The 16,666-nt window shown below is 40.8% G+C and overlaps 1 protein-coding gene and 2 non-coding genes across 3 annotated transcripts; all 3 read right to left on the bottom strand.

Moving 5' to 3' along the window:
* Nucleotides 1–7,244: 7,244 nt before the first annotated feature.
* On the bottom strand, nt 7,245–7,315 carry Trnag-gcc (transfer RNA glycine (anticodon GCC)). The gene has a single exon. It is a non-coding gene; the product is annotated as a tRNA-Gly (tRNA).
* Nucleotides 7,316–8,202: 887 nt separating this feature from the next.
* Nucleotides 8,203–8,273, bottom strand: Trnag-gcc (transfer RNA glycine (anticodon GCC)). The gene has a single exon. It is a non-coding gene; the product is annotated as a tRNA-Gly (tRNA).
* A 1,865-nt stretch (nt 8,274–10,138) lies between these two features.
* Nucleotides 10,139–16,226, bottom strand: LOC138969125 (mucin-21-like). The gene is made up of 2 exons (XM_070341844.1): nt 15,456–16,226; nt 10,139–11,180 (listed from the first exon to the last, which is right to left on the bottom strand). Exons 1-2 carry the CDS (start codon nt 15,888–15,890, stop codon nt 10,266–10,268), a joined length of 1,350 nt encoding a protein of 449 aa, XP_070197945.1. The 5' UTR covers nt 15,891–16,226; the 3' UTR covers nt 10,139–10,265.
* Nucleotides 16,227–16,666: the final 440 nt, after the last annotated feature.

Raw genomic sequence — 16,666 nt, 5'->3', positions numbered from 1 at the left:
TTGACAATCCGCTACCGACTTCGCTGAATATGCTACCTGAAAACAGTCTCTAGCGTAATGGCCCAACCGCCCACATCTGTAACATGTGCTCTGACTCTGCTGCTCAGTACCTGTACCTCTAGTACTCTCTTGCTGCCATCCTCTACCCGGCCTACGATCCTCTCCTCTGCCTTGAAACCTGGTATTTCCTCTGATACCACCTTGTCTTCGGCCACTATCATTCTGACCACGATTGTAAGACTGTCCTGCTCCACGGTTCTGATTGAACGCTACGTTTCCAGTCCCCAAAGGATTTACTTGTCCCTTTCTGGCCAAACATTTATTCGGATGGGCTGATTTGTACGTTTCTGCGCTGGTAACCATGTCTTTTGAATTGTTACAATCACGTTCTCTCAAAAAGACTGCCAAAGCAGTGCATACACTGTTGAGAATTTGCTCACAAAACACAAAATCAAACAATGCATCATATGAGTTTTCTATATCAGACAACCTCAACCAATAAAGTTTTCGAGGTCGAGTTCGAGTTCTCTCTCGCCCTCTCTCTCTCTCATGTTAATTATATAAATTGTATTGTAATTGACTTAACTTCTATTTCTTCTTGTTATTAATCGAGTTACCTTCAATAGGCGAGGGCCGGATGAAAAAAAGCATGTATACATTGTTTATTCTGTTACCCTCGATAAATAGATAAAGCTCTCTCTCTCTCTCTCTCTCTCTCTCTCTCTCTCTCTCTCTCTCTCTCTCTCTCTCTCTCTCTCTCTCTCTCTCTCTCTCTCTCTCTCTCTCTCTCTCTCTCTCTCTCTCTCTCTCTCTCCATTTTTCGTGTCTGAGATGCAAGAGTCCTATTTCATTTTGTTTCCAATTCAGTTCAATACAGTTCATCGCAATTCAATTTTATTCAATTTGTTTTGTTCTTTCACACACATCCAAACAAAAAACCCGCAAAAGATTGATTTTTAGCGACAGAACAAAATGGACCAACCAGCAGAGAAACTCGTATAGTGAGTGACTCGTTCTAGGCAAACGAAACAATGTGTGTTAACAATGCGTCGTCACAATGCGTGTCTGTTAGTTTCCTGTGTGTGTGTGTGCATATAATCAAACACACACAAATCAATTAAAGCTATTGGCACCTCTCTCTATCCCTCCCTCCCTCATCCTTCTCTCTCTCTCTCTCTCCCTCTCTCTCTCTCTCTCTCTCTCTCTCTCCCTCTCTCTCTCTCTCTCTCTCTCTCGCTCTCTCTCTCTCTCCTTCCCTCTGTATTATTAATTTTTGTTCTTCCTCTTTATCTCCGACTTTCACTTGCAACAATGCTCGACCCCTAGCAAACACAAAGTAGTGGCTCATTCGTTGTTCTTGCAGTTCCTGCTAACAAATAGCTAGTTGCTGTCGGGGTGACTCTCTTAAATTATTCAGAATCTTCTTGGTTTTTTTACAAAAAGACTCAAAAGTTCGTAAAAGTGACAAAATCCAGCTTAAAAACCCGTGAAATTTTACATACATGAGATTTTAGTGTAAGCAATCACGCCATCAAACATTTGTTCAAGCAATTTAGCTGGACAAGAGCATTCTTCTACTTGATCACATACTGAAAAATCAGCAGTCTGGCTGCTTCTTTTGTGGAGTGGGGGGGGGGTGTTGTTGTTGTTGTTGTTGTTGTTGTTGTTGTTGTTGTTGTTGTTGTTGTTGTTGTTGTTGTGTTTTGTGTGCTTGTTTGTTTGTTTCTTTCTTTTTAGTTTCTTGTTTGCTGTTCTAGTTGTTGGCTGTTTTTGTCCTGTATTAATTTCACAGGTACAAACTCGTGTCCGTGACAACAGTAATTTATACATACTGTTTTTTAAATACTACAATAACACCAACAACAACAATCAACATTTTATTCTAAATCCCGCGCGCTCTACTCAGAAACCAGCCAGGATGAAGAATCTAGGTGTTTTGCAGGTGGATGGCTGTTGATTTTATGTTTTACATGTAAAAGCCTGGACAGAGTTGTGGTATGCATGGGACAGAATAAGGTACCTTTAAACGCCCTTGGAGGAGTTGCAATGGAAAAGTACGAGAATGTCAACACCCCCCGCGGGTTAGGGGGAAGAATTTACCCGATGCTCCCCAGCATGTCGTAAGAGGCGACTAACGGATTCTGTTTCTCTTTTTACCCTTGTTAAGTGTTTCTTGTATAGAATATAGTCAATGTTTGTAAAGATTTTAGTCAAGCAGTATGTAAGAAATGTTAAGTCCTTTGTACTGGAAACTTGCATTCTCCCAGCAAGCCCCTGGAGCAAATTTTTGATTAGTGCTTTTGTGAACAAGAAACAATTGACAAGTGGCTCTATCCCATCTCCCCACTTTCCCCGTCGCGATATAACCTTCGTGGTTGAAAACGACGTTAAACACCAAATAAAGAAATAAAGAAAGAGAATGTCAACTCCAAATATCACCTCACCTTCTTCATGTGGCCTTGAATGTGGTACGTGCGTGATGGTGTGAAGAGATCGACGGGTGAAACTGTGTGTGGTCGACGTGTGAACAGTTGTTTTGGGTGTGCGTGTTTTGTTCCACCTAGCAACGGACTTCCAGTCTCAAAGCTTCAAAAGGTTGTTTCTCTTGGTCCCCTGAGAGTACGGAGCAGTATCAAACATAATAAGGACCGTCAGGGCAAAGTCAAACAAGGATATCAATTATGTACAACGGCACACGCATAACATAACGAACAAGAACCATGGTCAAATACCCCGGACAAAAACTGAGCATTATGCCCTTGCCTAAAATAACATATACGGTACTTTTTTTTTAAATTCATGCCTGTCGGTTTCGTTACTGCTTCCCTTGAATTTTTATTTTCATAAAAACAAACGCCTATTGATTATCTACAATTCTTGTGAATAGCCTACCAAATAACTCTAGTTATGCCCAAGTGATTAATTTAGTCGTTTTTACATTTAGTCAAGTATTGACTAAATGTTTTAACATAGACTGGAAATCGAGACGAGGGTTGTGGTACGTGTATATGTGTGTGTGTGCGTGTGTGCGTACGTGTGTGCGTGTGTGTAGAGCGATTCCGAGAAAACTACTGTACCGATTTTCATGAAACTTCACATGAGAATTCCTGAGTACATTATCCTTAAATTTTATTGATTTTTTTTCGAGAAATGTCTTTGATGACGTCATATCTGGCTTTTAGTGAAAGTTGAGGCCGCACTGTCCCGCCCTCATTTGTTGACAAAATTGATTGACATTCTGATCAAGCAATCTTCGACCAAGTCCGGACTTTGGTATTGCATTTCAGCTTGGAGGCTTAAAAATTAATTGATGAGTTTGGTCATTAAAAATCTAAAATGTGTAATTAAAATTAGTTTTGTATAAAACGATCCAAAGATAATTTCATCTTACTCTTAATCCTGTCTTGATTCCAAAAACATATAAATATGTTATATTCGGATTAAAAGCAATCTCTGAAAGTTGGATGAAACAATTTTCTCAATAATTATGAGACAGACTTATCGAATCAATACCACTTCTATGAAAGCACTCGGTTAAATGTTTCTACCAATCTCTTCATTTCGTGTCCGTCGTCTAACTTATTTAAAAATTCATTAGTCTTTTATTTAACACATTCAGGTGGTTGAATAGCGCAGCAAGCACAGTTTCCGAACCTTCAACTGATCGATGCTGAAAAAAACCGTTTAGTTCAAAGAGAAAATGATATTTTCTGCACCCTTTTAACTTAAAAAATAATAGGAAAATAAGCATACTGAACTCAAACAAAAGTTGGCCACAGAAAAAGATAAATGTTTAATTTTCTGGTTGGAAAACATTCTTTTAGAGAATGACTCGTTCTACGTGAATGAAACAATAATACGCGCAATGTCATTGTGTTATTGAAGTGCGCCTTCACAACGCGAGTTTGCTAGTTTCCTGTCTGCAAAACCTCTCTCTCTCCCTCTCTCTCTCTCTCTCTCTCTCTCTCTCTCTCTCTCTCTCTCTCTCTCTCTCTCTCTTTCTCTCTCTCTCTCTCTCTCTCGCTCGCTCGCTCTCTCTCTCTCGCTCGCTCGCTCTCTCTCTCTCTCTCGACTCTCCCTCTCTCTCTCTCTCTCTCTCTCTCTCTCTCTCTCTCTCTCTCTCTCTCTCTCTCTCTCTCTCTCTCTCTCTGACACAGCCACACACACTCACACTCCACACACAAACACACACACAAACACACACGCACTCACAAACACACACACTCCATACACGCACACACGCACACACATACACACACACACACACCGCACACACACACACACACACACACACACACACGCAAATACACACACACACACACACACACACACACACACACACACACAAACTTACAAATATATTAAGTGACCTCTGCTTTATTTTCTATTTTTCTACAATTCTTCTCTTCTAAAATACCATCAAACGAATTTAAAAATAAAATTTACAATGTGATACATACACTGCTGTTCTTTCTCTTTGTACGTTCTGACTGTTCTCTCATAAACTTGTCTTGCCCTAAAGCACAAATGTTAACCCGTGATATGCAAAAACATTTTACAAATTACGTCGAACCTAAAACCGCGATGTGTAAAAATGTTTAAAAAAAAAAATTCGCATTCCACAAAGCGATCCCGGGCAAAAAATCCATATGAAAATGAAAGTGTGTGGGTAAATCTGCACATGTTATTTATTTATAATTCGATTTTGAAGCGTGATAAGCGCAGATTTGTGCACGCGAGTTCTCAAAAAAGTTCTCAACATCGTAATTACCGCCAAGCTAATAGGTCCCTGGACTTTCGAGATGACAAGAAAATATCGGGCGCATTTACGTGATTTGTGATTACGTGATTTGTAAAACATTTTACAAATTGCGGGGCGCGCCACGTGATTTGTAAAAATGTTTTACATATCTCGGGGCGTGCCCCATGATTGTAAAACAATTCTTACAAATCACGGGGCGCGCCCCGCAATTTGTAAAATGTTTTACATTTTTACAAATCACGGGTCAACAACACACACATCTTTTTTTTTTTTGCCACTTGCCGTAGACGTTAACTTAGCCTTTTAAGCGTCATGTGGCATTGCTATACAATACAATGTTAGCGGTAAAGTAAGTGCCAAAAGGAACTTCAGAGGAGTAACGAGGATGTGGTAAGTGCCAGGAGGAACATGTCACGTATTTGTAAAACGTACTTGAATGGGAGCCGACTCTGTGAGGACGATAGTAGCCGTAATGGTAGCCTGGGGTTGCGCAACCGGGTCAGAGGTTACTGCCTTCTGGTTCCGGGACCGTTGCCACAGGCCGTAAAACTAGGCAAGTTAACGGTCTGCAGGTAATAAGCGTGTCCGATTCGGCCGTACAGCCAAGTACTTTTTACAAGTACGTGACATGATTCAGTCGGGTCCGCGCACTTATCACATCACCGTTATTCCTCTGAAGTCCTTCTAGCATATAACCACGTTATGTCCCAAATAGACGCTAGTTCTGGGAACAGAAATATTAAGTTAGCATAGCCTCTGAAGTCTCTTGCGGCACTGACTTTGCCGACTATGTCCTTGTATTGCGCAATGCCACATGTTAACGTCTACGGCAAGTGGCTAAATTTCTCTAGTGCTTTGTTACGCCCCATTTTGTCGCATCGGCCCATTTTGACGCATTGGACAAATTACGACACAATGGACAGAAGGATGGGAATGTTTGCATTCACCATGTCTATAAGCAACGGGCTTGTTCAGCAAGTACGAAACATTGGGGTATGAGAGTAGACCCATTTTGTTGTCGTAATGCGACAAAATGGGCCGATGCGATAAAATGGGGCATGAGGCCCATTTTGTCGTAATTTGTCCAAAGCAACAAAATGGGCCGATGCTACAAAATGGGGCGTAACAGTGCTTCTTGTGCCCACCGCCTGCTCTACATCGACTCACAGTCAACCCCTTCTCGTGTGCTAGCGATCGCTGAATCAAAGTCATTGACCACGCAGGGAGTCAATTTCTTTTATGATAAGCCAAAGAGAATAATACTGACGGGCGAGAAGGCTGCGAGTAAAGCGAAGTGAAACGTTTCTTGGGGCCTACGAGATGCGAGGAGAGCAAGGGTTTTGCGAGAATAGGCGAGCAGCAGCTTTCTGTAGGTGCTCGAGCAGAGTTAAAGAAGGCGGCTAGCGTTGTACAGCTTGCACTCCCGTTAACGTCGACTGTTCATCGACGACTTTTAAGATAAAAACCGATCGTATTTCATTTTCCCTTGAGTAGACACAAAACCATAGAGGATCTCGCCTACTCGCCTAGCTACCTTCCCACATTTGCTTGCCTGCATGAGAGAAACGTACGTCAACTTATTTCCCGTAATTAGGTTTCCTCATCAGTCAAGGTTACTGACGACGTAAGTAAAGACCCTGGTCCTTCTTGTTGCTTTGTTTGATTTCCTTATGTTCCTTTGTGTGCTGACGTCATGGGCAGGTTCTTTGTTCTTTGAGTCCCGTCTAGGGTCGAACGAGGGTCAGTCGATAAGTCGATGTGGCTTCCGTTTGGGACGTCTTCAGTGCCCCTTTGTATGCTCTCTCTCTCTCTCTCTCTCTCTCTCTCTCTCTCTCTCTCTCTCTCTCTCTCTCTCTCTCTCTCTCTCTGTGTGTACGCACGCACGCACCCACGCCCACACGTACGCACGCACGCGCACACACACAACACACACACTTGCACGCGCACACACACACTTGCACACACACACACACACACTGGCAAACACACACACACACACACACACACACACACACACACTGGCAAACACACACACACACACACACACGATTATTCAGAGACAAGATAAAAAGTAAAAACAAGAACGCTGAGTTAGATTAACCATTCAGTCAAGCGGATGCATGCTAAAATACACTCGTTTACTTTCGCCTTCCAAACGACACACACACACACACACACACACACACACACACACACACACACACACACACACACATAATATTCGGACACTGATGCCAGACTACAAATTCAATTAAGAAAATGCCCATTCTACACAGACCACAGCCAGGCTATTGATTGTTCATGTGTTGATCAAAAGCATTGAGCAAGAGCATTTTTGTTTAAGTTATGGAAGCCTGATGTGATAGGCAAAAATGTGTATCGGTCACATCAGTAGAATCCCTAGTAGTAGTAAAATTGATATTAAAAGTCCCACGGTATTTTGCCATTGTCCGCTTTTTGAAAAAAGTGTTTAAAAAAATATTGCATCGACCGGGAATCGAACCCGGGTCACCCGCGTGGCAGGCGAGTATTCTACCACTAGACCACCGATGCGCTGATGACATTCTTAGTTTCAAGCAACATTATTGCGCCCAGTTTTATGACAGCTACCACTACCTCTTTCAAGTATATTTGCGTGTGTATGTGACTGAAACGTGGCTTATTAGTACACTGGAGAAATAAAAAACTGGGTGATTTTTTTTTAAGTTAACCGTTGTGGGTGGGTTTTTTTTTTTTTTTTTTTTTTTTTTTTTGCGTGGGTGCGTGCGTGCGTACACACGTTGCTTAAGTTTTACGTAGAGATACGATATATATACATCTAGCCACGATCTTCTGCAAATTTCGACAGTGAAGTTTCCGTCACAGGTTACGGATCTTGCGGATCAAGTTTATCCTTGGTTTAAACAAGTTTATTCAATACATTTCATTAGTACTATTGCCGCATACATGAAATTAGGAACATGGAGCACAACAAGCTAAGCTTATGAGCGTACTCTTAAAAGCAAATGAAATTTGGCGGACGATTTTAATATAACAAGTTTGAAATAATGTCAAAATAATAATGGTAAATTATGGTAGACAAACATGTAACAATAAAAGGAAAAAAACAACAAACAAACAAACAAAAAACCAAACAAAAAACAAAAAACAAAAAAAAACAATGTTAAACTAACAACCCTTGGTGACCGGCATTTGAAAGGTTCCTTCTTTCTTTCTTTATTTGGTGTTTAACGTCGTTTTCAACCGTTCAAGGTTATATCGCGACGGATTTGAAAGGTCATAAACGTACAAAAACATAACAACAAAACAAAACAGACAATAACAACGCGAACTTACAGGCCAGATGTATTTTGGTTACTTGACAGATGTTGAAAGTAAACGAGATACCCTATAATTATGGTCCAATAGTATCCCTAATCTAAAAGTGTTAAAAAATGTTTTGCATCGACCGGGAATCGAACCCGGGTCACCCGCGTGGCAGGCGAGTATTCTACCACTAGACCACCGATGCACTGTTCAATGGTTTACTTTCAAGCAAAAGGAACGCGTCCACTTGATGACAGCAGAGACATAGATATGTCTCTGATGACAGCTACCTCTTCCTACATCCTACTAGTGTTACTTTAAAGGCAAAATGAAGGGCCAACTTGGCGACTGCTTCAACTACCTCCCTCTATCTCCTCTCCACCACCCTCCGTATACACTTAAGCCCTATATGTCTCTCCCTTTGACCGACCAACCGGAGGGGCCCCACCCCCCAAACCTCTGGAGATACATAGATGCATACATACATGCATACATTTTGTTTTAAAAGGTCCTAGTGTACTTATTCTTAAAGTTTAAAGGGGGGATCAAAATCGACTAGGGGCTAGGGTGGTCAAAATAGGCTGCTAGCCCAGAATGACCTCCCGGTCAAAACTGAAAATGTGTCAAAATGGCCTGTTACACCGGTACACGGCTCTACAATAGAGGCGGGCTTTTGATGCTAATTTCGACCAATTCCCTGTTGTTGGGTGGTGTTTTTTTTGTTGGGGGGGGGGGGGGGGGTTGTTGTTATTTTTATTTGTTTTTCGTATTTGTTTTTAGATCAGAGATCATTATTCGTTCACGTCCTGCCTATCCTACAATAAGGGAGAGGCTTATCAAGCCAACTTCACCACCCGTGTAGAGCATGGGCATGAAGGGATCTTTAACTTGTTTTACCTATTCCCTTTTAATAATATACCACCTGTCTCTTGTATAGCTCGTGTCGTGTTGACTTCAGAGCACTGGTTTTGCACTGCGAAGTGCCGAAAAGCCCACAAACACAAGTTAACCCTGCTGTGAAAGTCTCGGTGCGGAAAGAGCAAAAACAAAATGCCGTAAAAGCAGACCTGGAGTGGCAGCCGGGTTGTAAAAACATGTCATTGTGCAATACTTCACGGTCCGGTGCACGGTATGATTGATGCCTTTTCAATTTCGCTTCGTTAATCGTGTGTTGAAACATGCGGGACTGTTTATAACAACTTGCAGCGGTTTTCTCTGTGGGCCTTTTGACTTTTCTTTGAATTTGTAAGAATTCTCCAAAAGCGCAAAGATCAAGAAATACTCGCACACGCTCACAACCATACACGCACGCACGCGCACACACACACACACACACACACCGCACACACACACGTCTCTAATGATAAAAAAAATCAAGTTTAAGTGTTCTTTTAGGTTGTAGTTTTGGGCTGTTTTTGTGTTTTTCAGACGCGTGATTGTTTTGTTCTTTTTCTTCAGTATAGCACCCAGGGCATACCCAGGGTCTTCATTTAGACCATTAATAGCACTAAAGGATGCATGGTTGGTATTTTCGTGTTTCAAGAACCCACCGAACCTGCTTTGTGTGTGTAAGTGTGCGTGTGTGTGCCGAAAACCTTCTGCATACGGTATGTGTGTGTGTGTGTGTGTGTGTGTGTGTGTGTGTGTGTGTGTGCGTGCGTGTGTGTGTGTGTGTGTCTTTGTCAGTGTGCCGGATATGCATAAGTTATTTGTGTAAGTGCGTGTGTGTGTATGTGTGTGTGTGTATGTGTGTGTCGGCGTGCGCGTGTGTGTGTGTTTATGTGTGTGTGTGCCGAATATCTAATGCATAAGTTATTTGTGTGTGTGTGTGTGTGTGTCTGTGTGTGTGTGTGTATGTGTGTGTGTGTATGTGTGTGTCGGCGTGCGCGTGTGTGTGTGTTTATGTGTGTGTGACCGAGTGTGTGTGTCTGTCTGTCTGTATCTGACTCTGTTTTCTGCATAGTTTAGTAGTTGTTTTGCATTGTTTTTCTTCCTCTGGACTCAAAGTTTAAACATTCACCCAGCTTACATTTGTCACCAACGTAGATTCACATGATAACAAAGCGGATATCAAGTAATACGATTATATTTCATCGGCGAAAAGACAACAAAATGTCAAAGAAATTCCCGGTTTAAGGCATCAGCAGATTGAATTCCCCTCCTTCCTGCTGACCGCTGTCCTGTTTTCTCTTGGCTTTCAGAAGAATTTCTCTGGAGGTGCTTGCTTTTCAATCCCATGCGGTTCTGTCTGCATCGACTTCCTCAGACGTGCCCTTCCTCCTACCCCTCCTCTAGCTACACGTACTTTGTCTTTTTGTTCTTCTTGTTCTTGATCTTGTTCTTCTTCTTCTTCGCTGGCGTCGCTATCGTCGACGTTGTCTTCTTCTTCCCTTTCACTGTTGTAGCTGTCGTCTTCTTTTGTGCCAGCATCGTGAACCCCATCGCTGTCTTCGTCAGCTCGTCTGTTCTTCGTCCCGGCTGGATTGGCTGCTGCTGTGGGCAGGTTTTTCGTCACGGTGGTGTCGTCTGCTGCTGCTGCTGCATTGTCGGTGACGTCGTCTTCGTCTGTTGGAGCATCGTCAACTCCATCGCTGTATTCGTCAACTTGTGCGTTCTTAGTCGTGGCTGGATTGGCTGCTGCACCCTTGGACATGTTTTCAGTAACGGTGGTGTCGTCTGCTGCTGCGTTGTCCGTAAGGAAGTCTTCGTCTTTGTGTGCATCTTCAACTCCATCGCTGTATTCGTCAACTTGTGCGTTCTTAGTCGTGGCTGCATTTGCTGCTGCTGTGGGCAGGTTTTTCGTCACGGTGGTGTCGTCTGCTGCTGCATTGTCGGTAAGGTCGTCTTCGTCTGTGGGAGTATCGTCAACTCCATCGTTGTCTTCTCCAACTTGTGCGTTCTTAGTATTGGCTGCATTTGCTGCTGTAGTGGACATGTCTTCCGTCACCATGGTGTCGTGTGCTGCTACTGTTACTTTTTCCGACGTAGGGATTTCAGTACTGGTCGCTGCAGCAGTTTGCGTTGTCGTGATGATGTCCAAGGTGCGTGCCGCTTGGGGTGTTGTATCCGTTGTGGTCAGAGCGGTTACGATGACCTGTCCCAGAAGATTGAACTGAAAAAACAAGCCATCATGAAGATCAGGAGAGAGAAAAAAAGGGTCGCTATAAAGTGGGATTAAAAATCCAATCAATATTTAGTCATACATGCCTTTCACACGCACGCGATCAAAAATACGCTCTAACTAATCTATTTCTACTACTCTTGTTCTGTGCTTTGTTTTACTCACTCGCCGTGTACAACACCGCTTTACTTCACTGTGTGTATGTGTATGAACAGTCTATACTAACAAAAAACACTGACATTGACTTTAATGTATTGACCGAAAGAAGAACGTATATGGGACTTTTTCAAAAAATGCATAAAAAACCTGTCTTTTGACTTTAAAATTGTATAAATTCAAAAATTTTCATCCTACTTATCTGAAAATTGGAAGTGCTTAAGTTCAATGTCCTCCGGACCTTAAAGTATACTCATTTGCCCGTTTTATTGTATTTTTCTGTTAATTATAGTAAGTTATCATGTGAAAGGGGGGGGTCAAAATGCATGTCCCTTCGACATTAGCAAAATTTCACACCTCTGTAAAACGCACAGACAATTTTTTTTTATCATTTTGTTGGTTGGTTTATGTTTATCCCGTCATTATCTCAAGATAACAAAAACAAAATATCGATACAATCAGTAGTTTTGTTCTCCCAATTTTTGAAAAGTAAAAATTGCATGTCCAAGAGGTTTTGGTCCTTGCAGTTACCAGGAACCAAAATACACAATAACAAGTCGCGTAAGGCGAAAATACAACATTTAGTCAAGTAGCTGTCGAACTCACAGAATGAAACTGAACGCAATGCAACGCAGCAAGACCGTATACTCGTAGCATCGTCAGTCCACCGCTCACGGCATAGGCAGTGAAATTGACAAGAAGAGCGGGGTAGTAGTTGCGCTGGGAAGGATAGCACGCTTTTCTGTACCTCTCTTCGTTTTAACTTTCTGAGCGTGTTTTTAATCCAAACATATCATATCTATATGTTTTTGGAATCAGGAAACGACAAGGAATAAGATGAAAGTGTTTTTAAATTGATTTGGAAAATGTAATTTTGATAATAATTTTTATATATTTAATTTTCAGAGCTTGTTTTTAATCCAAATATAACATATTTATATGTTTTTGGAATCAGCAAATGATGGAGAATAAGATAAACGTAAATTTGGATCGTTTTATAAAAAACATTTTTTTTTTACAATTTTCAGATTTTTAATGACCAAAGTCATTAATTAATTTTTAAGCCACCACGCTGAAATGCAATACCGAAGTCCGGGCTTCGTCGAACATTACCCGACCAAAATTTCAACCAATTTGGTTGAAAAATGAGGGCGTGACAGTGCCGCCTCAACTTTCACGAAAAGCCGGATATGACGTCATCAAAGACATTTATCAAAAAAATGAAAAAAACGTTCGGGGATTTCATACCCAGGAACTCTCATGTCAAATTTCATAAAGATCGTTCCAGTAGTTTAGTCTGAATCGCTCTACACACACACACAGACAGACACACACACACACGCACATACACCACGACCCTCGTCTCGATTCCCCCCTCTACGTTAAAACATTTAGTCAAAACTTGACTAAATGTAAAAACGGAATGCTCCCTGCTTTTCAAATGTGGTTTTCTTTACAAAAGAGTTCCAAGACGCGGAAAGCTGTGTGCAATCAGGTGGGTACATTGGATCACTTTTAGGCAATGAAATATGATTTTCATCAGGTCAAGGTGAAGGATGTTTAGCTTAACAGTTATGTGCAGTTACTGGGGTTTTCCATTACACTAATTAACAAAAACATTTTGAATAATTTGCATTTTAATCGCCCATACATTTACTTTCACATGGCGTCAAGGACGCCCTGTTTTTTTTGATGACAGGGAGTGATTATTATTTGAAAATAACGAATTCGTCTGTGCAGTTACTTTCTGTGCAGTTACCTGCCAGAGAAGTAACTGCATGGACCTATTTAGTAACTGCACTGAGACATCATGGTAACTGCACTGAAATGCTTGTAGATTGCATACCATTTTTATTCTATATTCTGTATTATGGACAGCCAATTAATCAATCAATCAATCAATGAGGCTTATATCGCGCATATTCCGTGGGTACAGTTCTAGGCGCTCTGCAATGATGCCGTGGGAGATGAAATTTTATACGGCCAGTAGATTGCAGCCATGTCGGCGCATATTTACCTTTCACGGCCTTATTCCAAGTCACACGGGTATGGTAGACAATTATTAACTGTGCCTAAGCAATTTTGCCAGGAAAGACCCTTTTGTCAATCGTGGGATCTTTAACGTGCACACCCAATGTAGTATACACGGGGGGTGTTTCGGACACCGAAGAGAGTCTGCACACAAAGTTGACTCTGTGAAATAAATTTCCGCCGAACCTGGGATCGAACTCGCGCTGACAGCGGCCAACTGAATACAAATCCAGCGCGCTACCAACTGAGCTATATCCCCGCCCCATTATATACAAAAGGGATGGAAAACCAACCAGCATAAATATAGGTATTATATAGAGTCTTATTCAAAATAAAGTAATTTACTTTACTCAGGAACTGCTACAAGTTTCCTGGTAACTGCACTGACGAGTCAGGTAACTGTACAGATCTATTTTAGTAACTGCAGAGAATTTGTCAAAATATGTTATTTATTTATTTTACTTTTTTTTTCAAGTGACAAAAAATACACCCTTGTTGTTGTAAGGATACGGTGCCACATTATTATGGTGGTGATGTTCCAAGTGAAAAGACAGTGGTGAATCATATTTTTCAATAAAGGTTTTACAAAGACAGTGGCAATGAAGATTTTCAAAGACAGTGATGACTCATTTTATGTTCCAATGAAGGTTTCTAAATAGAGTGGTGAATTATTTTATGTTCTAAGTGAAAAGACACTTGATTTAATGTTAAAGAATCAGTTGTTCCATTTCATGTTTTTTTTACAACTGACTCAGTTAATTAAATACGCTAGACAAAATGGGCCAAAGAAAGAGCCTATACTTTTTTGTTCTGTTTCCCCATTATCCTGCCACAGCCTTCCCCTCCCCTCCCTGCCACCACCATTCTCCTCAACTCCAATTTGGTTCAATAAAATCTTGTCGATTGAGCGTTAACTGTTGACTCGTATGTTTATCTTCATGTGGAAGAAATTATGCATAATATATGGTATGCTATTGGTTCTGTTTCACACAAGCACAACAATATAAAAAAAATCGTTTTACATACCAGGCCAATTATCGAAAACATTTTACTGATATATAAAATTCATTTCCATAACAAAAATAACCCTTTGTTTTCTAGTAACACAGTGTCTTTTACTAGAAAATGTCTGTGCTGTTACCAGATGTCCATGCAGTTACCTATGATTGAAGAAAATGCAATTTAAAAAACAATCTGTTAAGTCAAGACCACAAAACAATATACAGTGCTTTGAAAACAGCAACAAATATAGTTAAGACATATAAAATGATAGTTTTAAACGTATGTCTGTGTTTTTTGCTCGAATGGGGTTGATGCGAAAACAAAGGGTCCGTGCAGTTACCGAATGTCCCTGTTGTTACCAAGCATAAAAGTAAAGCTATATTTAAAATAATTTATCAAATTCAGTCAATTGTGGTATAAGTTGAAAGGTTTCAACAATTTTCAAATGATCATATGTATATTTTGGCAGCAAACAGATCAGTTTGGACATTACTTCATTTGCATGCATTTGATAATGACAATTTTGCACTATTACAATTTGTTTTTAATTTGGATTAAATAATTGCATTAATAATCATACATTTTGGTATCCATTCTTTAGCACTGGGTTTGCATAGCATTTGCTATATGAAAACTTGCCTTTTGGAAAACAATTATGTAGGAAAAATAAAACTTGTTCATGGTAACTGCACAGCCATTTTTATAAATGTAGTGGATATTTTTTTATTTTTAGATACATTTGCAGTTGTTATTAAGCTCGCAAATTTTGGCACAAGATAGACGAAAGGATGTTTAATAACTTTGCCTGATAAAATTTTGAAATTTTTGATGTAGTTGGATATTTCCGTTTTGTCCGTCTGAAATCTGTGCATTTTTTAAAAAAAGTCCCATATACGTGACACTTTTACAAACAAGCCTTAAACATCTTTTGACTCTTAGTACGCGTATGTATGGCACTTTAACAATAAATGAACTTATTGTGAACACAAAATAATAAAAGGGAAAAGAACATTATAATCATTAGTATGCATTCCAACGGTAACGAACAAAAGCCAATACATGTTTAAAAGTACTCACCCCTTTTGCAATCAGCTGTCTCAAAGGCGTTAAGGGGTCTGATGAAGTCACTGTATCCGTTACCATTGATGATGATGTTACTGAATCGGCAGAAGTTGATGATATTACTGCGTCCGTTGCAGCTGATGATGATAACACTGCATCCGTTGCCTTTGATGTTGATGTTACTGCATCACCCGTTGATGATGATGTCACTGTATCCGTTGCTATAGACGATGATATCACTGCATCCGTTGCGACCGATGATAATGTTACTGCATCCGTTGCCGTTAATGATGATGTCACTGCATCTGTTGCCGCTGATGTTTTAGCAGCCTGACCTTTGATCACTGCAGCAGCACCAGCTCCTGTCGTCATCATCATCATCATCATAATCATCACCACCGTAAGGCTAAAAAGCCAAACACGTGCTGCTGGCACCTTGAAGACGCCCATGTTGCACAGAAATGTTGCAGGATACGATGCTTATGTCGGCTTGTAACTTGGAAATCAAGAAATGTATTTTTCGTGTTGGTTATATATATATTCAGAATAAAGTTGCAGGAGCTGTTCTTTTTGGCCGCTCGAAGCAGATTGGGCAAAAAACGTTTGGTGCTACATGTATTTCAGAATAGGCAGTTGGACAGTTTCTCACTGGTGTGTCTCGCTCGTTAAAATGAAGAACCTATAACGCATGTTGCAATTTTCCCCTTTTTGAGTTCACTACCTCGATTCTATTTTCTTTTCAGGTTCACACTTGGTACTTCACCTTTCTACAGCAGCGCCTTCGATTTTGATTTCGTTCTTAAAACAATATAACATGACGGCAAAAATAACTACGATCTCAAACACACCAAGTTAAGCAAACAGAGAATACTTACAAATCCCAATTTGTGCAGTTCAGATATTTTCCAATTACGGCGATGTTGCTGAGCCGTGTCACTTTGCCCAGAACACCATGATCGTACTGTATTTTTGCCCGTAATGATCAGTTTATATAACGGAGTTACATTATTGTCGTTATTCGGACATTAATCGAATGCCACCTGTCACAGATTGAGAAAAGAGAGTGTGTGCGTGTTTTAGTGTGAGTGTGTGTGACACAAGGTGCAGACAAGAGTGTGGTCTGAAATGCAATGCTTGCAAAACCGGTAAATAATCTCCCTGAATGCGATTGGCAGGTGTGTGTGTGTGTGTGTGTGTGTGTGTGTGTGTGTGTGCGCGTGTGTGTG

The sequence above is a fragment of the Littorina saxatilis genome, linkage group LG6, assembly GCF_037325665.1.
Source record: "Littorina saxatilis isolate snail1 linkage group LG6, US_GU_Lsax_2.0, whole genome shotgun sequence".
Lineage (NCBI taxonomy): Eukaryota > Metazoa > Mollusca > Gastropoda > Littorinimorpha > Littorinidae > Littorina > Littorina saxatilis.
This window is presented reverse-complemented; position numbering and strand designations above follow the sequence as displayed.